Genomic DNA, 23,547 nt, shown 5'->3' with positions numbered 1-23,547 from the left:
TCTGGGACACTCAGTCTTTTAGTTCTGCAGTATAGTTTGAGGACTTGTGAAAGGCAGATTTCTCTTTTTACACACATGCATGCTGTATTAAAATAAGTCATTAGGTGGACTTTGTCAGTGTGATGATCTATGTTCCAGTGTAAATGCCTTCCTCCCCCTCACCCCAACTGGTCAGAGCTGATGTCTGGCCCTCTCTGATTCTGCTGGAGGTTTCTTCCTGTAAAAAGAACTTTTCTTTCCGCTGTCATCAAGTTCTTGCTCATAGGAGGTTGTCTGATTGTTGGCATTTTCTATGTTACTGTAGAGTATAAAGCATATTGAGGCCACTGCTGTTGTGATTTGGCACTGTATAAGCTGAAATTGAATTAAATTAAATGGAATCTAATAGAATCAAACTGAACTGAATTGAAATAGTTGGGTTAGGGTGCATGGAGCATGTTATTATAAAGTTCTTTGAACAAATTTTCCAAACCTGACATGAAACCTGCACGCTGATCACAACGAAAAAGCAGAAGATACACATACAGCCTAAGGCAAGTGTCTGTGAGGCTGCAGCCATGTTCAGGACATGTTAACACTCAAACAGATAAGACTATAAAAACACTCTGTTAAGCTGAAACAACTGGCTCAAATCTACTACCGAAACCCCAACTCAAACCGGAACTACAAGATATAAAACTGGACTAAAACTGATAGATTCTGAGACATCAGATTGTGAAAAAACCCCAGAAAACTGAATCTAAACAGTCTTAGCTTTAACTCAAATCAAAGCGAATCAGGAAGTGGACCACAACCAGGAATAAATTCTGGATTAAACCCGTGCCTGTTGCAGGAGATCCTCCTCCAACCGTCCGATGCTCTTATGGATCAGGTTTCCTCCTGCTCAGCCCCCCTCCCCTCCTGCTCCTTCCTCTTCTGATCCAAACTATAACCCTTTTGGTGTGGAGGCATGGAAGGAGGGACCTTCTGTTCTCGCTGTTTTTTTTTTTTCCTTTGAAGGAGTCGTCCATTCTTGTCTTCCCTAAACGTGAGCAGAAGCAGCAACGGGGTAATGAGGGTGCGTCCCTACAGTCGGTCCAGTCTCCGGTACCTCCCAGTTCTTGAGGCTCCCATATAAAAACCCTTGTGGAAAGTCAGTGTAGGCAGTAGGGAGTTTTCTGCTGGGGTCAGGAGGATTGTGAACAGACGAGTGGATCCTGCCCCCAAACACCCGTGTATGAGTGGAGTGTAGCAGAAAGAAACATCCCCAACTTTTTTTCCTCTCTTGCCTCAAAGAGTCTACATGTCTAGTGGCATCTAGACATGTTCAGCTTTGTGGATTTGCGGCTGGCGCTGCTGCTCAGCGCAGCAGTGCTTCTGGTCAGAGCGCAGGGCGAGGACGACCGTAAGTTTCATCACTGTTTACTGGATCTTCTCAGACTTTTTCCCCTTTTATTTTATTGCATTTTTTTCTTTACTGGGTTTGGAAAGTGGATTTTCTCTACGTGGCTGGACGGCTTCTGAGATCTTAGAGAAGAGGAGAAAGGAAAAGTTTTAAGTAGAATTAAGTTTGCCTTGTTGTGCTCTATTGTCTCCAGACAGATAGACAGATAATGCAGGGTGTGTGTAATGCATTGGGCATCTCAAGAAGGCCCCTGTCTCTCCCTCTCCTTGTGTTTGTCTAAGTCTGTCCAACCCCCACCTCCCCACCATGCATGCAGAGCGAGTTGCTGCAAGTTTTCCATTCTCTCCTCCAGGCGAGGGTTATCCAGCTGCATAGGTCTGAACCTCCCTTTAACCCTAACCCTGTGGCATTTTATCAGTTTGACACGACTACCTGCGTCACCTGTACCCATTCAAAAAATGGTTTCCACGAGATATGAGCCAGAAGGCGAAGCCTCTCACAGGCCTGATTGATGTGACAGGGAATTTGCAGCCTGAGGCCAAGTGCTGAGTTGGACAGGTGACTGAGAGGGAGAGTAGGAAGAAAACAGGGAGCGGAGGAGGAGAGGAGCAGGCGTAGTCTTGTCTGCCGGAGTATTCGACCTCCACAGCCTGAGCCAGCTTTCAGCTTTAGAGCCCACAAAAGCTCAGGTGGACTTTTGAAGAGATCATTTTGCACAGAAAGAGAGGTCAGAGGGAAGCGGATGCCTCTGCTGGTGCTTAGAACAACCAGTATTCTCCTCTGAGAAGACAAAGGAAAAGCAGTTCAGCTCTGGAAACAAGAGCCCAGGAGGCGAAACTCGGTTTTTCCAGATGTTCCTCTTCTTTTGGAAAGGACTCAGCTGTGCATAAAAAGCAGATGTTTTCTGGCCCTCTGAGCGATCTCACAACGCCACCCAGAGGCTGCTCTCAGCACTGCCAGACACATCTGGCCGCCACGTCCCCCCGTGCCATCCCCTCCCCCCCTTCTTTTCTTTCCACTCTTTTTTTTTTCTTCTCTAATTGCATCCACATGTGGAGTGTTTCCACCAGTCACTGCCAAGCTTACAGTCTGCAGTCCTCCAGCCGCTTCTGCTTTTCCCCTCTGAGCTCAGCACTTTGGTACGCTGGAAGATTTAAAAGCACTCTGAGCAGAGTCCCAGTTTGAGTTTTGCTGAGAATCGAATGCAGCCGCCACAGTGTCAGGGTGGAAAATATGACTTTGAGTTGATGTACAGGGAGATTAAATCCCATTTTACTGCGGGGTTAATCAGTGTGTGTGTGTGCAATGATGGCGTGACCTGCAGACACACACTGGTGCCCTCTCTGTCACCTCTGACCTGTTCCGGTCTGATTCCAAAGCCCCCCAGTTCCTGTCCACGTCTTTATCACCGCTAAGCTTTGTGTATTTATGTTGGTGCTGTCATTATTTCCTATGTTTCAGACGTAGATTTTACACCAGTTTAGCAATCTATTTTTTTCTAACATTTTTCTCCAAAAAAGTGTTTTATTGAAACTATTTTTTCACTGTAATTCAAAATTCTCATCTCAGTTAATCAGTCTGACTAAATTTGAGAACACGATCCACATGTTCAGGGTTTTTTCACAATTTATTTTTAGCTTCATAATTAAAGCACTTTAGTTTCCTGCCCTAGTTTTACCTGGACTCCCACCAGTGTAGATACTGAGTCTGCATGTGCGTTCAGGTAGCTCACCTGTGTCGTCCCTCTCCCTCTGTGTCGCCCCCCTCAGGCACGGGCAAAAGCTGCACTCTGGACGGCCAGGTGTTTGCAGACCGGGATGTGTGGAAGCCGGAGCCATGTCAGATCTGTGTGTGCGACAGCGGCACGGTGATGTGCGATGAGGTCATCTGCGAGGATACAACGGACTGCCCCAACCCCATCATCCCCCACGACGAGTGCTGCCCCATCTGCCCCGATGACGGTATAATAACTGCATCTCTCTCTGGACAAATCACAGATACACAAAACAGTTTTTGCACATCACATGTTCTCATTTAAACTGCCCCCATGACACAAATCCATCATTTGTCCTCAATGACATGCCAAGAGTTACTGGTGTGAGTGAGACACTGTCTTTGAAAAATTATTTTTTAGTTTCTGTTTGAACACTTAAAGCATTATTATGAGCTTTTCTGGGTGCTTTCGTCTGTTAATGCCAAACCTGTTTGCTCTCTGCAGGCTTCCAGGAGCCTCAGACTGAGGTAAATATACATTTTCCACTGACACTTGTAAATAGTTTGCACAACTCCCATGAGATCAGACACATTGGACACACTGTTTTCTTCTTTTCACCACAGGGAACCGTGGGAGCTCGTGGACCCAAGGGAGACAGGGTAGGTTCACACCCTCTTCTTTCCTTGTTTTACTTGTGGAGTAACTTTTGGTTGTGTGGTGAGCTCAAGATCTGTCACTCTAATTCCTGTGCTTTTGCTGGAGCTGATCAGTTACACTGATAGAACGTAGCTCCATGTGTTTTAAATCAGGCACTTGTGGAAACGTGGCTCAGACGACTTTGAAATGCAGTGAAACTGCAAACTGCTTTTAGCTTTCATTACACATCATACTTAATCTAAAACCATTTACCCATCTTCATGCAGTGAGGTGGGAGAAAACAGAATCTTACATGTAAAGTTTCTGTAAACTGTAGTTTTTGATTTGTGTTTTTAAATGTCACCCTGGGGCACTGGTTGCCCTTTGTTACATCCAATTTTGATAGTTTAAGTCTGTTTTTTTTACCTCACACAAAACATGATGAGGTCAGGTTAAATCCTGCAGAGCAGCATGACTTGGTTTACATTTCAAACTCAAACCAAATATTATCATGGATAAATATTATTAGCTATATAAGGATTTGGTTTTTATCAATGAAAAAAACAACTTCTTTATCCATGATTTTCAACAGTGGAGCTACTTTCATTTAAATTGGCTCAATCTTAGGAGGAAATTATGACTTCTGATTATTTATTTGGATTGGATTTGATTGAACCTTCATTGGTCACTTTACAAGTTGAATCTTAGACTGTAAAAGAGGCTCTGTGGATCAGCTGTGTTGTTTTTAAGAGTGCATTTAATAGTGTGATAATAATGTATTTCGTGGTGCTATTTTCGCTACCGAGCATGATGGTGACAAACAGGTAGCTTTCTAAGTCAATGGCACTCTTACCTGTGTCCTGATATCAAATGACTAGACTGTTCCTGGTTAGTCTCATAGTCAGCCTCAAAGTAAGCACCTTTAATGATTTAAAAGCCTTTGAAGACACAAACATGGAATCAAATATTAACCAAACACATGTCTTCAATGATAAGGCCAGACCACAGGTGGTTTAACAAATCAGTTTTCTGTCTTAGAGTATTGGACTGTGGACATCAGAACTTTTAATCCAAGCGACCTTCTTGAGTATGACCCTGATTTCCTCTATCTACAGGGTCCTGCTGGTCCCCCTGGTAGAGATGGTATGCCTGGCCAGCCTGGACTGCCTGGACCTCCTGGCCCACCTGGACCCCCTGGCCTTGGTGGAGTGAGTTGTTGAATTTTAGTTATTCTGTATTTCACTCATTAAAGGTGAATGGTGGCCGGTCAGTTAGTAATGTAACTATGTCGTTTAATGTATGCAAATGATTGACAGCATGTTAATCGTGCTGCAGCTAGAGCGGAAAAAGTCAACTGTCAAAGCTGAAGTGATATTAGTGTGATGAGCTGTGTCTGGAGTTTGGCACAGTGTCTCTGATCAGAAGGTCAAGAAGTCATTACTAAGGATGGAACGACGCCTCATTTCCTTTTGAACGGAAAGCAGACAATATTCTGGAAGTGGACAAACTTTAGAAAGTTAGAGTTTGCTAAGCTACCATTTTTAATTTTAGAGGTTTATTTACATTCAAATATACCCACTGACTCCAGGTCTGATTTAGAAATCTGATCTGACATCTCCAAAGACTGAATTCTGCTACAGGATCATTGTTCCACATGCTAGGCTAGCACTGCATATCTTCATGACTCTGTGCAGCCTGTTGTTGACATGACTGCTAATATACCAAAAATATTGATTGAAAATATTTTAAATAGTAACAAAATATAATTTATTATTTGCTGATTCGTTTTGCCATTTGCCTCTGTGCTAAAATGTTAAAAGAACACACTGTCATGTTCTTTAATGAGATACTTAGCTAACATTCAAAAGCTAATTTGCATTTCTGTATCTTGCTTAAACATGAGTCCATACTTTTGTAGAATCAGCTTCTAATTAAATATTCTATTCTATTCTATTTCAGTTTGCCAATAACTGCGACTACATATGTGTATGCTAAAGTAATAACTATAGCGTGGATAACATGTATAACTTTACCGAGGGTTAGCATGATGCTGTTTTAGATATGGCTAAATATCAACGTCAAATTTTCCATGATTCAGGACATTAACATCTATTAACATACTTCAGCATTTACTCCATGTAACCACAGTTCAGTAAACTCCTACAGTCTTCCCTGTGTCAGTGACATACTTCTATGCTAATGGTCCACGTTAAGCTGGACAATTAGAGACTTGACAGTCACCATTAACATATGTTTGACTTCAGACAGAATGTTCCCTATCTACATTATACAGTATGTATCCTCCAGAGACACCTTTAAATACTACTGTTGAGGTCAAAGGTCAATGACTTGATACGCACTGCTCATTTTAGAACTGGATTGTTATGAGTGGCATTAGCATTGAGATTCCATATCATCAAATCTGCTGCTGCAGTTTTGTTATTGTGTTTGCTTTTATTTGGAAATATGAAAAAAATTATGCAGTGGGGAAGTGCATGGTAAAAGAAACAACAGACAACTCTATTTGATGGAACATGACACAACTATGCATGATTTAGATATTTAATTTGGACTATGGCTCAGATGATCCAGAAAAATTTAGTGTTGAGATTTGAAATGCATTGCTTTACTCATAGCTAACATGTAGCCTATGTCATGTCACAACACAGATGGAATTTAATATTTTTTCATCATAAAAACAATCATTTTGGTATTTTTGTGAGATTAACATGTCTGTGTTTATTTTTTTCCAGAACTTCTCCCCTCAGATGTCCGGTGGCTACGATGACAAATCTCCTGCCATGGCTGTGCCTGGACCCATGGTAGGTTACATATGTATTTAAATACACTATATTCAAAATATTTCCATGCGCAGCATCTGAGCTTTTCTCTGTTGGATTGATAGGGCCCAATGGGAGCCCGTGGACTTCCTGGATCTCCTGGACCTAGTGTGAGTACATGATGGGGGTTTTTATGCTTAGGTTAAAAACTGAAACCTGGCATGCTAGCTAGGATGAATCCAGTCCTTCCTTTTTCTGCTGCAAATAACACAAAGACAGTGTTTTTTTTTCTGATTGATTACTATTAGGCAGCAAAAACATCTTTTATTTTCTTGAAATAAATTTTGAAAAATTAACAAACTGCTCCTTACAGTGTGTTGAAAAAGTGAGTAGCATCAACATATTTGGTGTAGTGATGGTGTTTCTGTTTGTTACCAACTATAGGGACCTCAGGGAACCGTTGGCCACCCTGGTGAGGCCGGAGAGCCTGGATCTCCTGTGAGTATTCAGGACAGGGAAACAAATGCACGTTGCACTTTGCTGTGATGTTAACACTCTCACCTTATTTCTGATTTTTGCTTCAGGGTCCCATGGGTCCCCGTGGAGCTGCCGGCCCCCCTGGAAAGAACGGCGAGGATGTAAGTGCACTGGATTGATATCATATCAGTTCATCTACCTATATATATCATATATACATATACATATATATCAGTTTAGACTGAGGAATGTCTTGAGCCATCATTTCATCCCCATCTCCCCAACTCTCTTTCTCTCAGGGTGAGTCTGGCAAACCAGGTCGCCCCGGTGAGCGCGGACCTTCTGGCCCTCAGGTAAGTTGCTGATTCTTACCACCGATATGTAAAACAAAAACAGAGCTGACATAATAACTTTTGTCACCTCCTTGTTTTTTTTCCAGGGAGCTCGTGGTTTCCCAGGAACCCCAGGTCTGCCTGGCATCAAGGGACATAGAGTGAGTCAGAACTTGTGCCACCCCATTCAACTGATATTCAACTCAAAATAAAAAATGTTGAAAGTCGTGGCTGGAAACTTCATCTTTGCATGTCTGTTATTCTGTGTAGGGATTCAGTGGCCTGGATGGTTCCAAGGGAGACAGTGGCCCCGCTGGACCCAAGGTGACTGCCCCCCCTTTGTTATAACACTTGTTCTCACCACATAAGTTGTAGAAAAAAGTCACCCACAGGTGGGCTACTTCACTTATAGTGCAGTGGTGAGTAGCTGTAATCGTAGCAGTGCTATAAATGACAGTAATATTGGCACTGATATCTAACTCATAGTGGTCCTGCTGGTAGGAGCACTAGTGCCAGAATTTGAAGTACAATAAAATTAATCACATTTGATTGTAATTATAGACAGCACCATATCACCCTTTTAACAGGAAGACATCTCTGGCAGAACTGTCAATATGGTTCTCAAACGAGTACCGTTTAGTGTTTAAAGACACACTGAAAAAATTAACCTATAGATGCAGAAAAATCATTAAAAATGTCTAAAACAGTTTCAGCATTTCCTCCATTATAACCAGTGTATTTTCTTCACCTACCACTCCACCGACAAGTTGGTCATATACAACATATTTTAACCTAAAGCTAAGTATTGTATTAACAGCTAACAGTTTGAGTATCAATGTGGACAGTAAAAGCTACAATAATGCTACAAAAAGCAGTAGTATCAACCATTTAAACACTAGCAAGTTACATTAGCAGTCACTGGCTACTTTTTAGTTATAGCAGCTTGATTGGCTAAATGCTGCATTGACGAGCATCATTTCTAAAAGTTTGATAAAGTTTCTAGAGTTTAATTAATGATTCTGATCTTCTCGCCGGCCCGTGTGTTTCTGTCCATTTAGGGAGAGGCTGGCACCCCTGGTGAGAATGGAACCCCTGGTGCTATGGTGAGTAAAACAAGCGCCCCGTCTCTGCTACATAATTATAGTAGCATAGTTTCTTCTCTCCACAACTGATTTTGGCTAACTGACGCTGTCTTTGTCTATCTCAGGGACCTCGTGGTCTGCCTGGTGAGAGAGGCCGTGCTGGTGCTTCTGGTGCTGCTGTGAGTCCATACATTACATAGTTGCAACTAGTGAAATCAATTAATTAGTGAATTGAGAAACCAATCGACCACTCACGTTTGTCTTTGACCTGCAGGGAGCTCGTGGTAACGATGGCGCTGCTGGTGCTGCTGGACCTCCTGTAAGTCTTTCATTGTCCAAAGCTTCAGTTCTTAAAATCTCAGCTTTGTTAGCACTGATCCAAAAAGATGCACTATGTATATCTGAGTATCTGTGTTGTTGTTCTTCTCAGGGTCCCACTGGCCCCGCTGGACCCCCTGGATTCCCCGGTGGCCCTGGAGCCAAGGTATAAACTGCTCCTGACCCGCTCCAGTAATCTTCAGTGCTATCCATTTTTCTTCTGAAAAGCAGTATAATCTATTTCCTCTCCTCTCTTGGTTGTGTTTTTACTGTGCCGACTTTGAAGAATTTCTTTTCTGAAGCATGTAGGTAGCCAACACGTACACCTGACATGTAGAATGCAGGTCATAAAAAAACATCTGAGCTCCCACAACTGTTCGAGTATGAACAGTAACTATTAAGAAAAAAGATGGATGGGCGCTATTTTTATTTTATTTTTATTAGTTCTCAGTATATTTTAAAGCTTATGATAGAAATTCACAGTAATTGTCTGTGCATGTGGAACTGGGTCATAGCTGAAGCTGTGGGGTTCTTTTTGGCTGATGTTAGATGTTGAGTGTTTATGCCGACAATTTTATCTTCTTTTTTTCTTGTCTTCCACCACCAAGCTGTTTGTATTGCTAAATAATCTTTTCTTTCTCCCCAGGGTGATGCTGGAGCTCAGGGTGCTCGTGGACCCGAGGGCCCTGGTGGAGCTCGTGGTGAGCCCGGAAACCCCGGACCTGCTGGCGCAGCTGGACCTGCCGTAAGTATGAGTGACTGTAATAAAGATCCTTGATGAAAACAACAACAAATGGGTCACAAAAAATAGGCCATTAGAATCTGATTCATGGCAAAATAAAACAATTTACATTATCGTTTAAATTGTTAAAAGAAATTTTAAAAAATTCTGCCTTCTGGGACAATAAATAAACTTCCTTCCTTCTCCTCTCAGGGAAACCCCGGAGCTGATGGAGCCGCTGGAGCCAAGGGAGCACCTGTGAGTATCTTTAAACAACTTACTCTATTTTTAATGCTTTCTTATTTTTACTAAAGCTACAGATAGTCATCACTTTTTCTTCAGCATGACATTAAATGACTGTATTGTTGTGTGCTGCCCCCTACAGGGTGCTGCTGGAGTTGCTGGAGCTCCTGGTTTCCCCGGACCCCGTGGACCCTCAGGACCTCAGGGTGCTGCTGGTGCCCCCGGACCCAAGGGTAACACTGTAAGTAAAGATCTCTTAGATACAAAAAAAAGCAAAATCACCCAAAATTTAAACTTCTACGTTTTGTGTGAATACTTTGACCTACAGAGATAAAAACAAAAGTTAGAGATTTGTTTTGGGCATTTGTTGTTTGCTGAAATTATTTTTCTTTTAGATTTATCCAAATAATAGTAATTTCTCCCTAGTTTGTAGTTTGTTTAATTTTATGTTTTCTTGTTTGTTTGTGTCCCATAGGGTGAGGCTGGTGCCCCAGGATCCAAGGGAGAGCCTGGTGCCAAGGGAGAGGCTGTGAGTTCACCATAGATCATGACAGAGCACACTGCACTAAAATTATGTGTGTATCAGCCTCTTATGCCACATTGCATGTTACATTGCTCTTCTACAGGGTGTTTCAGGAGTTCAGGGACCCCCTGGACCTCCCGGTGAGGAGGGCAAGAGAGGAGCCAGAGGAGAGCCTGGTGCTGCAGGAGCCCGTGGCGGCCCTGGAGAGAGAGTATGCATCCCACTGGATTTCCACTTTATACGTACCCTAGTCTGTGAAATGATGGCAGAGGGACCTCTAGTGGTGTTTCAACACAAAGGACAAAAGACTGAAATCTTTATACTGATGGTCAAATCTAAATGATTGAGATTACTTGTGTGCAGCTGTAAACATTACAAAGGTTAGTTTGACTGAAAAAGCAGATTAATCTCTGCATTGGGCTCTTAATCATGATGTAAACAAACACTCTAATGAGTGAGGTTCAAAATGTTCCCAAAACATTTGACCAAGAGTATTACAGATATGGACATACTGAGTGGTGCTAGTACTAAGATAGAAACATTCATTTCTGTTCCTAGAGACAAGGTTAATACAAGCAATTTGTCAATGGCTGGCAGGTCCAGTCCACAGATTCTATCTGCCATCATTTTCTTCTCATTGAGTTCTCTCGGGGCTCTAAAACATGATTAAACCTATAATTATGTTCATAAGGCACTGAAGCAGAAGGAATTCAGCACAAGCACTTGGTTAAAAGCATTAAGTCTTTTGGATGTTAATTTAAGTTAAAAATGATGCCACAGACCTGAGGCCCAGATCTCTCTGATGGAATTCGACTGCATGCATGATACAGGGTGTTCAATTTTAAACCTACAGTTTGGACACATTTCTGTTTAAACACTTTTTACTGTTCAGAGCTAAGCAGGACATGTTTGATTGTCTTTGCAGGGTGCCCCTGGTGGTCGTGGTTTCCCTGGTTCTGATGGCCCTGCTGGACCCAAAGTAAGGAAAATGCACACATACATACAACAGATGTAAACCTTAATTTCGCCCGCAGGCTTCCACAATTTTGGTTTAACAAATTTTTGAATTTCCACCATTCTTATTTTCTTCTTAGGGTGCCCCTGGTGAGCGTGGTGCCCCCGGTCTTGTTGGAGCTAAAGGTTCCACTGGTGAGTCTGGCCGCACTGGTGAGCCTGGTCTGCCCGGAGCTAAGGTGGGATAGCATACTGTCTGTCAAATAATTCTCTGCAGCATCATTTATTCATTATACCCAGTCCCTCCTCTGACCTCTGACCTCTGCTTTGTAGGGAATGACTGGCAGCCCCGGCAACCCTGGACCTGATGGCAAGATGGGACCTTCTGTAAGTTTGTATGCAGTACAGTTAACCCTAGTTCTTATAATTTATGTCAAGAAATAGCAAAACCCCTTAACATGCTTAATCTTCCTTAACAGGGAGCCCCCGGACAAGATGGCCGCCCTGGACCTCCTGGCCCTGGTGGAAATAGAGGCCAGCCTGGAGTCATGGGATTCCCCGGACCCAAGGGTGCTGCTGTGAGTAGCGTTACAACATCTATACATTATATTTAATCATGCTTAGTAATAGTGGGCATCTAAAATATGGTCTCCGTGTTTTTTGGTCTATAGGGTGAGGCTGGAAAGCCCGGTGAGAGAGGAACCATGGGACCTACTGGACCTGTTGTGAGTGCTCAATATCCTGCTGTTTTCTTTCTTGTTATCTATCATCAATGGTAGGATTGTGTGTGTGAAAGCCTTCTATCTCTCTACCCAGGGTGCACCTGGAAAGGATGGTGATGTTGGCGCACAGGGCCCATCTGGACCTGCTGTAAGTAAACAACACTAACTGGCCACACTTCGATATTACCACCCAAGTTTGTGTTGATGTCTCTCTACAAAGTACTGAAAGCTACATAGCTGCAAGAATAAGTCACATCTACTCCATGCATTACTGCCACCATTGCTGACCATCCCTCTCTGCTCATCTTAAGGGTCCTGCTGGTGAGAGAGGAGAGCAGGGACCTGCTGGATCTCCTGGATTCCAGGGTCTCCCAGGACCCCAGGGAGCCATTGGTGAGACTGGCAAGTCCGGAGAGCAGGTACTGATTGAAGCGGAACCATGACTGGAACAGCATCATTTCCAGTGAATAAAAGTGCTTATTCCTGTATTTCTGTTTTTCCTTTTAGGGTGTACCTGGCGAAGCTGGAGCCCCAGGACCAGCTGGAGCTAGAGTAAGTCACATATCCTTATAATTTTCACAGTTAGATAAGACTCTAATTGTGGTTTAAATATAATTAAATATATTCATTAGTTCTTTGTCCAAAATCCTACGTGGTGTAGAAAACAACTTTCTAAGTTGCTAACTAGCTTGTCCAAACACATTAAAGTTATTACTAGCAGGCTATTGTAAGCTTATAACTGCTTTTTTATTCTTTAAAGTGGATTCTTGTCCAAAACGATCGATGTTAGACCTGGAAAACAACTTTTAGCCTGATAACTAGCCAGCTATTTTCAATATTAGGATTGCTAACAAGCTACTGTATCATTAATAGTGATAGCAACTATGCAGATGCTATCACTAGCTTCAACTCACATTACCTGTAAACAAAACAAAGGTACCATAATAGTGTCAATATGCTCACAGGAGGAAAACCCTTGCACTGCCATTCACAAAGTAGCTCTTCGTGTTGATCAGAAATTCTGTTTTACACTGTCATTCATAAATGAACAGATAAATTATGATGAAAGCTTCACCTCACATATGAACCTCCCTTTGGGGAATATCATCCAACTAGAACTGATCTAGCAGATCTAGTTCTCATGGTTTCAACAAACCATCCAATAACCTCATTTCAACCTACTCTTCTCCTCAGGGCGATAGAGGATTCCCTGGTGAGCGTGGTGCAGCTGGGCCAGTTGGACCTGCTGGTGCCCGTGGATCCCCCGGAGCCTCTGGAAATGATGGTGCTAAGGTGAACACATCTTATATAAAAACTAAGAAGTTCTCAGTTGTCAGCAGATTGACTAAATTGCACATTTTACACTATTCTGAACATCTCTTCCTCAGGGAGATGCTGGAGCCCCTGGTACTCCTGGTGCTCAGGGTCCTCCTGGACTGCAGGGAATGCCTGGCGAGCGCGGTGCCGCTGGTCTTCCAGGACTGAGAGGAAACAGAGTGAGTCGCCTTCTGTAGTCCTATTACTCTTAGTATTCAGAGTAGCCAGGATAGTACATTGGCGGTCACTGCCATTGTAGACTGCTATCCTAGGTGAGATTTACTTTACCAATCCAACAAACACTGATCAGTGTTTCTACTATATGTCCATCCATTTTATTGTCATTACAACACAACTGGAATGCAAATGCCCAGTGTAATCACTGATGGGCTTTACGGTGACTTAGTAAATGACCCCAGCATTGTAAGACCTGATATACTATGTGAATGTTCGTCTTATTACCAACATCTTTTTTCCTTTCAAACACACAGGGTGACCAAGGACCTAAGGGTGCTGATGGAACTCCTGGTAAGGATGGTCCTCGTGGTTTGACTGGACCAATTGGACTTCCTGGACCTGCTGGCTCCCCAGGAGACAAGGGAGAGTCTGGTGCCCAAGGACCTGTTGGACCTTCTGGAGCCCGTGGACCCCCTGTAAGCACTGCTATGTCTGCAACAGATAATGTTTAATTCAAAGTTCTCAAGTGTGTTAATCTTTGAATGTTTGAATTCATTCTGATTCGTCTACCTCCCTCTTAGGGCGAGCGTGGTGAGGCTGGACCACCTGGACCTGCTGGATTTGCTGGACCTCCTGTAAGTAAATTCTACAATAGTGTCCACGCTATTTTTCTTACTCTAACACAGAAGTTACTAAAGAACTATTTCACTTTTTCCACTCTAGGGTGCTGATGGACAGGCTGGTGCTAAGGGAGAGCCTGGAGATAATGGTGCTAAGGGAGATTCTGGTCCTCCCGGACCTGCTGGACCCACTGGTGCTGCAGGACCTCAGGTTTACACAATAACATACTCCCAGCATATCCCAGTTCACAAATTACAGCTATTTAGACATATATGTGACCATATTGTGTGCTGCTGTTTCTTTGACACTATGCTGTTGCCTTTCAGGGTCCCGTTGGAAACACTGGCCCTAAGGGAGCCCGTGGACCTGCTGGACCTCCTGTAAGTCACTCTTCCTACTTTCCCAAGCAACTTACATTTCTGACATTAGCTTAGAGGTGACAGTACCTCTAGCCAAACTGGCAATACTTCATAAAACTGGGCAAAGAAAATTAAAAAAGGAAAGAAAGTAGTGAAACATTTTATTTATTTTCCAAACACGTACCACCATCAAATCCATTGTTTGATACATGTCTGTTTTTTGTTTGTTTGTTTTTTACTGACTTGATGCAGTATTTTTGCAGCCCGAGTTAGCTAATTGGCCTCTATCTCCCTAGGGTGCTACTGGCTTCCCTGGTGCTGCTGGCAGAGTTGGACCTCCCGGCCCCGCTGTAAGTTTTTCTTCAGTGTTTCTGACACAGTGCGCAAAATCTATGTGTTTTCCTGGAATTATTTTCAATTCTCCCTGTCCTCCCCACAGGGTAACGCTGGACCTCCCGGAGCTTCTGGACCAGCTGGCAAGGAGGGACCCAAAGGAAACCGTGGTGAGACTGGACCTGCTGGTCGCCCTGGTGAGTTGGGTGCTGCTGGACCCCCAGGACCTGCTGGAGAGAAGGGTAGCCCTGGTGCTGATGGTGCTCCCGTAAGTTATATCAACTTTCAGTACATTCTAAAATGCTGTGACACAATTTATAATAAACCATAGCCTTCAATAATCTTCTTTCAGCAATATCATTAAATTTAATTTCCATCCTTTCACTGACTGCACAGTTTCTGCTACCTGTGTCTCAGTGTCTAACTACTTTCTGTTTGTCTTTCACAGGGTAGTGCTGGTATGCCTGGACCTCAGGGTATTGCTGGACAGCGTGGTATTGTTGGTCTGCCTGGACAGAGAGGCGAGAGAGGTTTCCCTGGACTTCCCGGAGCTCTTGTAAGTTCCCATTGGTATTCTAAAACCCAAAACATTTCAAAATGTTCAGTGGATCTGATAAATCCAGAACATCAAGTTACATGATTCTAAATCAAGAGAAAAGTCTATCTACTTCTAAAAGACACAAAACAATAACATTTAATTCTCATTTAGCTAAGCAAAAAATAAGACAGACCAGTCTCAGTCAGTTAGAAATAGGAATGAGGTTAATATAACTGGACTGACTGCAATTGTTGCACTAATAGGGAGAGCCTGGAAAGCAAGGCCCTGGTGGTCCAAACGGTGAGCGTGGACCTCCTGGACCCATGGGACCCCCTGGCCTGGCCGGAGCCCCTGGAGAGTCTGGACGTGAGGTATAAAGTCCCACCAGAGCAAGTGGAGAGCCAAGGGGTGGCTCTCCCTTTGGTTACCCTCCCAACCAACTGTGAAGCCCATTAAAGGGCCAATTATATGCTCATGGAAATGTAGTTGCATCTAGTGACTGCTATATTTCTAATTTTTGTGTGACAGTATTTTGCTATAAACACTATTTCTGACACATCTCGTTATGCATTCAGCCATATAAATTGTAATGACTTTAAAATTGACCATTTTAGCAAAACTTTCAGGGAAGTCAGTTCTGAAGGTTTTTGTTAAGCTTAACTTGCTCTGTGCCTGTGTTTAAGGGAACCCCTGGTAACGAGGGCGCATCTGGTCGTGATGGAGCCCCTGGACCCAAGGTAAGATAAGCTGACCTCACCAACAGCACACAGCTATCTTATTTTTTGTTCCATAGCGCCAAATATGTTGACAGCCTACAAGTTAGCATGCTAACATGTTAACATGCAACTAAATAATTTGTGTAGCATCACAAGTAATCTAGCCTAAAGCTTACCTATTAGCCATCATCCACAACTTCTAAAATGCCAACCAGAGGAAGAAGTCACACTTTCTGTGAGTACTGCCATGATTTGTGAATCCCACCCTGGAGGATATATATGTGTGTTCAGCATGTTCATACATATCCATACACTACTAGAATTTTTAACATAAAGCTTAACAGGCAAATGTAGTCAGATACACTGTTTGAAGCTAGTGATAACCTAGTTTTTATTTGTCCTTTAGGGAGACCGTGGAGAGAGTGGCCCTGCCGGAGCCTCTGGTGCCCCTGGACCCCCTGGAGCCCCTGGACCTGTCGGCCCTGCTGGAAAGACTGGTGACCGTGGAGAGACTGTGAGTGACAAATCTGCTTCATTAATGTTTCAGCTTGGTATGTCATGCCAGTCAAAGACAAAGGCTGTAAGTTACTGCAACCCTGTCTCCACATAAAACTTTTTTTGTTTCAATTTTCCAGGGACCTGCTGGCCCTGCCGGCGCTGCTGGCCCTGCTGGACCTCGTGGCCCTGCTGTAAGTAACAATATTAGTTGCAAAACTACACTGGATGGAAGAGCATGCAAGGAAGGTTAAACCAAATGATGTCTGTCATTTTTCCTTATGACAGGGGGGTACAGGACTTCGTGGTGACAAGGGAGAGGCTGGAGAGGCTGGAGAGAGAGGCATGAAGGGACACAGAGGATTCACTGGCATGCAGGGACCTCCCGGACCTGCTGTATGATAGTTTATGCTTGAGTCTGCATATACTACAGTCAAAGAAAGTAATGCCATACACCAGCAAACTTAGCTTTAAACTGATTGTCTTCTTTTGTGCACCCATAGGGACCTTCTGGAGAGTCTGGACCCGCTGGTACTGCTGGACCCGCTGGACCTAGAGTAAGTTAACTTAGTCTGGAGCAGTTGTGTAGTTTCAGCTTTACCTAGTTTATTTTCAGATACTGACATTTGAAATTTCCTGGTATTTGTAGGGTCCTTCAGGAGCTGCTGGTGCTGCTGGTAAGGATGGTATGAGCGGTCTGCCTGGACCCACTGGACCTCCTGGACCTCGTGGACGTTCTGGAGAGATAGGACCTGCTGTAAGTCTAACAAGCTAACCTTCTTTACATTCAGCTGTTTACTTAAGTTGTGCCAAGTTGTACCTTTAAACCTAGGGTTTTTGAGGGTTACATTTTGATAAAAGCAGCACATTACTAATGAACTAACCAACCCACACTTTTTCTTTACCCTTCTCCTTCTGCAGGGTCCTCCTGGACCTCCTGGACCTCCTGGAGCACCTGGTGCCCCTGGTGGTGGATTTGACCTTGGCTTCATGGTCCAGCCTCAGGAGAAGGCCCCTGATCCCTTCCGCATGTACCGTGCTGATGATGCTAACGTTCTCCGTGACCGTGATCTGGAGGTTGATAGCACCCTGAAGAGCCTGAGCCAGCAGATTGAGCAGATCCGCAGCCCTGACGGAACCCGCAAGAACCCAGCAAGAACCTGCAGGGACCTCAAGATGTGCCATCCTGACTGGAAGAGCGGTGAGCAGTTCAATACAGTGACAGGAGAGCTAGTCCAAGGGCAGTCAGATGTAGGGCTAGCGGAGTTTTGACGTTGTTTGTGTTTTGCAGGTGAGTACTGGATTGACCCTGATCAGGGCTGCACTCAGGACGCCATCAAGGTCTACTGCAACATGGAGACCGGCGAGACCTGCGTATCCCCAACTCAGCGTGAGGTTGCCAAGAAGAACTGGTACATCAGCAAGAACATCAAGGAGAAGAAGCACGTCTGGTTCGGAGAGGCTATGAATGACGGCTTCCAGGTAAGCGTCCTAATTTATAGAACCTACCTGTTCTCTCTTCTTCTAGTCTTCTTTATAGTTTCTTCATCTGTCTCTTTCCATATTTCTCTTATCTGCAGTTCCATTGTGATTTTCTGCAGCTTGAGTTCATTTCTCTTACCCACTTTCCTAAATGTCTGCTTAGGTTCCTCTTCTACTCCTCTCTACCCGTCTCCACTTCTTCCCACTTTGTCTTTACCCAGTCTTTTTCAACACCATCACACCTTTGCCCATCACAGTTAGTAATCTAACCCCTATTCTCTGTCTTGTGCAGTTCGAGTATGGCAGCGAGGGCTCTCTGCCAGAGGATGTCAACATCCAGATGACCTTCCTGCGTCTCATGTCCACTGAGGCATCCCAGAACATTACCTACCACTGCAAGAACAGCGTCGCCTACATGGATGGCGCCGCTGGCAACCTCAAGAAGGCCCTCCTCCTCCAGGGATCCAACGAGATTGAGATCAGAGCCGAGGGCAACAGCCGCTTCACCTACAGCGTCCTCGAGGATGGATGCACGGTGAGGAAACCTTTTACATTAAACTCAATATGTTAATTATTCAAAGTTAACAGAGAGTGAGAAGGGTTAGAGGCTAGAGGTTCTAATCAGCACTGTTCTGAATATGAACCCTAATTCTGATTTTCGTTGTCTCTCCTTCCAGTCACACACCGGTACATGGGGCAAGACAGTCATTGACTACAAGACATCGAAAACATCTCGCCTGCCCATCATTGACATCGCTCCTATGGACGTTGGTGCTCCAGACCAAGAGTTTGGCTTTGAAGTTGGACCTGTCTGTTTCTTGTAAAAAGAGAAATCTGGACTTGAAATTGTTGTTGTGTGCGTGTGTGTGTTTAATTTTTTTCTAGCAGTCATCTCTCTCTAAAGCAAAAGCAAAAAAAATGCCCCCAACAAATCATTCTCCCGATGCCATTTTTCTGAAAAATCTGACCCTTCGTTCTTGATTCTACAAGTTTCCATTTGGCCGTTGCTCCGATGGTCCGCTTTGCCTAAAACCTGCACTTCGACGAGAACAAGATGGCGGTGGTGTAGAGGCATCTGCATCATCGCATTTGGGACCACTACTTTTTTTTTTTGTTTCTGACTTTTTTTTGTTTGTTTTTGCCATCACCAACACCAAGGATCCTGTAGAGAAGACATTTTGTTTCACTGGCAACAAGAAAATAATATATGCCTCTGTAAAGTGTAAAAGAAAATTGACTTCCCCTCATCATGCGGCCAAACCCGGCCTCTCTGGAGTTTACAGAAACAGACACAGGTGACTTTTGTATTTTTATACACCTCTGCGGTGAGAGGAATGAAAGGACAGTCCCAACAGACAGAACCCAATTGCTTTGTACCACGTTTCAGGTGTTGATGAATAAACGGTGAAACTGACAGCCATGTTTGTCTCTGTTGTTCTGCCCTTCCCCTTTTTCCACCTGCCCCTAGACAACGCCTCCTCAAGAGCTGTCCCTCCCTCACCTGCTGATGTTGTAGCTGTTGTGATTTGTTTGTTGTTGTGGTCTCTTTCATGTTTATTCCTCTCTATGTCTCCCTTTGTTTCCTAAAGAAAAGCCACATTAAAACCACCAGCAGAGAAACATGGGTTTAAACCTCTTTTTTTAAGGAAAAAAACACAAAAAAAATCCTTATGCCTACCTCAGAAGTGAAAGGAATTCCAGCTCTAAAAAAAGGGCCCAGTGTTTTTTAAAGTGAAGCCTGCAGTAGAGTTGTGGTGGTCAGTGGGGGTAGTTGAGGTTTGCAGACACTTTAACAGAAGCAGAGAGGGCAAAAGCCTAAAGGTGCTATTCTTTCTTTCTCAGAGGTCTGCTGGCTGCTCAGTATGACTATACTGTTGTGTAGTAGTGTAGCTACGGTCACTCTGGCATGGCAGGGTCCTCCTCATGGTGCTAAAATAAAACCACAGTTTTTTTTTCTTGGTGTCCAGAATGAGACAGACTTCTTCTATTTCCAGCTTTGGTAATGTTGGCAACCAGCGTAGCGCCTCTTTAAGCCTCTTTTTTATGTTTTGAACTTCCCCCTTCACTTTTAACTGTCATCCAGATTCTAGTCCACCAACTATCTGTTGTGGTCTGTTTCTTGTTTTTCTTTTCTTGAAGTTTCTCAACAACAACAAAATTCGAGCTGTGATCAAATGCGCAGAAAGAGAACCATCAGTGAGAGTTTGTGAGAGAAGGCAGACAGACACACCCATGGGGGAAAACACCACAAGGATCTGTACCTATTTTGTATATGTATAATAAATTGAGATGTTTTTAATTATTTTGAATGCTGAAATAAAGCATGTTAAGTGGTCGAACAATGAATCCTGCCTAATTGCCTGACTGACCCCCTGCACTTCTCCCCCCCTCCAAAAAAAGAAGAGACTTGAAGTAAAGCACCTTTTGCCTTTTTTACAATTTGTACAGTAACAGAAAGAGACAAGATTAAAGAAACATGACAGAAAGATTTCTGCCTCTTGTTTAATATTTTGCTAATATATTCCTCTGTAGACGAAAGATGTTAGCAGATTTTGAAACATTTTTGAAGGTAGCACCTTGACTTGTGTCTCTTGATCATGTAAGCCTTTGCTCCTCTTTGCAGTTTTGAGTGCTGCCACGTAAAATAAGCAGGTGAATAACGCGGCTTCTAATTGTGAAACCTGTCCAACTTACTGGGGGTCAGAAAAAATGAGGAGAGCAGCCTACCTTTCAGTCAGATTCCACATTGTGACTTCTTCCATGCCATTAAATCCACATAGAAAAATGCACATCCATAATCCTCCAAGAAAGTTTCAGCCTGATAGTCCATTTACGAGTAATTCTGTCCATCTTGACAAGTCCCTACAACAATCTTTTACCCCACTGTTTCCACAGCTGGTCAGCAAGTCTGCTCAACTCAGACTGCAGAACTGAGGGGCTTGTTGGTGCTGGGGGGAACCAGCTCTGCTCTCAGACTGTTGGCATCGACTTGGCTTCACAAAGACACTGATTGTCCACCTTGAGGGAGCCAGGGAAGAGAGGGTAGGTTTGCACTCCCGGCGGGAATCTGGATTATTTCCGCAAGAATTTAGGCCTTTATTTGAGGCCTGGGCAGAGGAATGTTAAGCTCTCCGGTTTCGGACAACAGAGGAGGTTCTGTTTGCAGAGAGGAAGCTTCTCTTCAGGCTTGTGTGACTTTATACCAAAGGTAAACATCAGAAGGGTGCGATGAGGCCAGAAAAAAGGAGATAACAGATACAGCTAGAGGATGACTTTTAAGCAAGATCTTTGAAGGGACAGTTTCTGTTTATTCTTTTAGGCACCAGCTACAAAATATATGAACACATAAAATAAAAAGAAGCTTTGTAACAGATTTAGCTACTGTACCACCTAACTTCCATCTTCAGTGTTCTATCATCTAAAGATGGTATTGACATGAAATTCTCACCGATCCAATCCACACATGCAAAGAAAGCAAACCATAGATGACCGTAAATTATGTGTAATAATGTGGAACACACAGGGAAAAAGTATTTAGGCTGGTAACTGAAATTTATTTAATACTTTCTACTCAAGCTTTTGTTGGTGTGAACCGCTTCAAAGATCCTCCTGTGTGGAGAAACTAGTCCCATGCATTGCTCCGGTGTGACTTTGGCCCATTCCTTGGCTGTGTGTTTGGGATCGTTGTCTTGCTGAAACCTACACCCTCATTTAATCTTCATCTGTCTCTGTACATTTTTCCATTCATCCTTCCTTCAATTATGTGAAGCATGCCAGTACTGTATGCTGAAAAACAGCCCCACACTATGACGTTCCCACCTCCAAACTTTACTGTTGCTATGGTGTGTTCCGGTCATATGCAGTGACTTTTGACCTCCAAGCATGGTGTGTATCCAAAGAGTTTAATGTTGGTCTCATCTGACCAGACTATGTTCCCACAGTATTTCTCAGGTTCGTCTAAATGTTGTTCAGCAAACATTAAAATCCCTTCAGCATGCTTGTCTTGCATGGTGAGTGTGCTTACAGGCCATGGTGGCTGAGTGCATCAGAAACAAAAACAAAACAAAACCAAAATACCACCCAGCACTATTGAGAAGCTGCGATCCTCTATCACACAGGAATGGAACAACATTCCTCTCTCAAAAGTCCACCATCAGTTTCCAAATATTTATGGAACATTAACAGTAAATATGGTTTTCCCCCAGTTTCTTTCTTTCTTTTCATTTTTTTGGAATTTCTACAAAACTTTTTCATTGCTCACAGTTAACTCAGGATTACTCAGAGTTGACTGACTGTTGTTTGAGCTCAGTGTGTCACCTTTTGCTATCTTTTCTATTTTATTTACCATTAATTTAATACTTGAGTTAAATTTTAATCTCCAGAAACCCAACCTTATCAGTTCATTTTCAGTTGCCTTTTTTTAGGCATTTTTTATTGAAAGGTAAAGACGCTACAATAATACAAAAAGCACTGTTGTGCTGCACACTCTACATTTATTTATATTCATAATATCAAGGGTTCAGTACCCTGTTAATGCCAAAAAGAGGCGCTAAATAATCACAATTGTGTAAATCCATGCCACCACATGGAAACACTCTGTATCACACAGTGTCAACAGCAGTTGCACAAGTACTCTTTGTGATTCTCTGGCTTTCACCTGCACAATAATGATGCTCAGACTCCTTCAATTAGCTGCTCTTCCACTATGTCTAGCAGGTAAATTCCTGAGTTCTGTAAGTACTGATTTAAATATTAATGCTTCTAATAACTCCAACTGTGTGCTTCGATTGTGTTTTCTGTAGGGCTCTCATCAAAAACTGTCCATCAGAGTCCTGCTCAGATGTTCAAAGTGGCTGGAAAACAAGTCCTGATTAACTGCAATCACAGTAACAGTGATTTTTACATGATCAGTGGTACGAGCAGTCCACAAGGAGGAATGAAATGACTCTCACTGGGTTTGCACGATATGACAGTCAGGCTGTTGAAGGCCCATTCCAAGCACTTGGACGTGAGCGGAGACGGCAGAAGTGCTTCGTCTCTTCACTTTTTAGCCCAAGGCAGTGTGATATATTTTTGTGCTGCAAGTGAAGCACCCTGCTGCATCACCCGAGCGGTCTGTAACAAAAACCCTCACCACACTCATCTGCTGTAGCCACACATTCTGCAAACACTTTGTCAATATCTGATGTCAGACAGCCGATTACTCGGGATTAAAACAAAACTTTGAATGGTGGGGCATGGCATTACCAAAGACAGTTTGACTCCATGAAAAGTTGTCACTCTTCCCCAAACCCCTGAAACTCTGGGAGCCTGACCAGCCCCTGGTGTTCTTCAGATGTTCAAACAATGCCAGTCTTTAATTTTTCACCGTTTTGCCATATCCTGTTAGTATTATCACAACCTCACTTCTTAACAGTTAGCAGAGCTTCATCAGGTTCTTGACATCGTACTAAACCCCTTGCCTTCAATTCAATTCAATTCAATTTTATTTATATAGCGCCAAATCACAACAAAAGTCGCCTCAAGGCGCTTCATAGATACAGAGAAAAACCCAACAATCATATGACCCCCTATGAGCAAGCACTTTGGCGACAGTGGGAAGGAAAAACTCCCTTTTAACAGG

General features: G+C 43.4%; 1 protein-coding gene and 1 long non-coding RNA gene across 2 annotated transcripts; one reads left to right on the top strand and one right to left on the bottom strand.

The window, feature by feature from the left end:
• Positions 1 to 1,121: 1,121 nt before the first annotated feature.
• Positions 1,122 to 19,544, top strand: col1a1a (collagen, type I, alpha 1a). The gene is made up of 49 exons (XM_085157406.1): positions 1,122 to 1,384; positions 3,154 to 3,345; positions 3,603 to 3,625; positions 3,722 to 3,757; positions 4,850 to 4,942; positions 6,488 to 6,556; positions 6,640 to 6,684; positions 6,959 to 7,012; positions 7,099 to 7,152; positions 7,291 to 7,344; positions 7,431 to 7,484; positions 7,594 to 7,647; positions 8,382 to 8,426; positions 8,531 to 8,584; positions 8,680 to 8,724; positions 8,836 to 8,889; positions 9,370 to 9,468; positions 9,658 to 9,702; positions 9,830 to 9,928; positions 10,163 to 10,216; positions 10,314 to 10,421; positions 11,136 to 11,189; positions 11,305 to 11,403; positions 11,498 to 11,551; positions 11,644 to 11,742; positions 11,836 to 11,889; positions 11,981 to 12,034; positions 12,198 to 12,305; positions 12,394 to 12,438; positions 13,081 to 13,179; positions 13,275 to 13,382; positions 13,695 to 13,856; positions 13,962 to 14,015; positions 14,104 to 14,211; positions 14,328 to 14,381; positions 14,657 to 14,710; positions 14,800 to 14,961; positions 15,142 to 15,249; positions 15,495 to 15,602; positions 15,915 to 15,968; positions 16,354 to 16,461; positions 16,583 to 16,636; positions 16,731 to 16,838; positions 16,946 to 16,999; positions 17,092 to 17,199; positions 17,364 to 17,643; positions 17,734 to 17,924; positions 18,217 to 18,459; positions 18,602 to 19,544. The coding sequence occupies exons 1-49, from the start codon at positions 1,303 to 1,305 to the stop codon at positions 18,746 to 18,748; spliced, it is 4,344 nt and encodes a 1,447-aa protein (XP_085013532.1). The 5' UTR covers positions 1,122 to 1,302; the 3' UTR covers positions 18,749 to 19,544.
• Positions 1,161 to 3,255, bottom strand: LOC146520757 (uncharacterized). Its single transcript, XR_014873768.1, has 2 exons — positions 3,117 to 3,255; positions 1,161 to 1,506 (listed from the first exon to the last, which is right to left on the bottom strand). It is a non-coding gene; the product is annotated as an uncharacterized LOC146520757 (long non-coding RNA).
• Positions 19,545 to 23,547: the final 4,003 nt, after the last annotated feature.

This window comes from Neolamprologus multifasciatus, chromosome 4, assembly GCF_963576455.1.
Source record: "Neolamprologus multifasciatus chromosome 4, fNeoMul1.2, whole genome shotgun sequence".
Classification (NCBI taxonomy): Eukaryota; Metazoa; Chordata; class Actinopteri; order Cichliformes; family Cichlidae; genus Neolamprologus; species Neolamprologus multifasciatus.
This window is presented reverse-complemented; position numbering and strand designations above follow the sequence as displayed.

What these genes read in the sequence shown, in the direction of transcription:
- col1a1a (XM_085157406.1), top strand. Translation starts at nt 1,303, where the DNA reads ATGTTCAGCTTTGTGGATTTGCGGCTGGCGCTGCTGCTCAGCGCAGCA. An exon ending in CCGGAGAGCCTGGATCTCCT is followed by an intron (nt 7,013 to 7,098) that starts GTGAGTATTCAG and finishes TTTTTGCTTCAG; the next exon opens with GGTCCCATGGGTCCCCGTGG. An exon ending in CTGGAGCCAAGGGAGCACCT is followed by an intron (nt 9,703 to 9,829) that starts GTGAGTATCTTT and finishes TGCCCCCTACAG; the next exon opens with GGTGCTGCTGGAGTTGCTGG.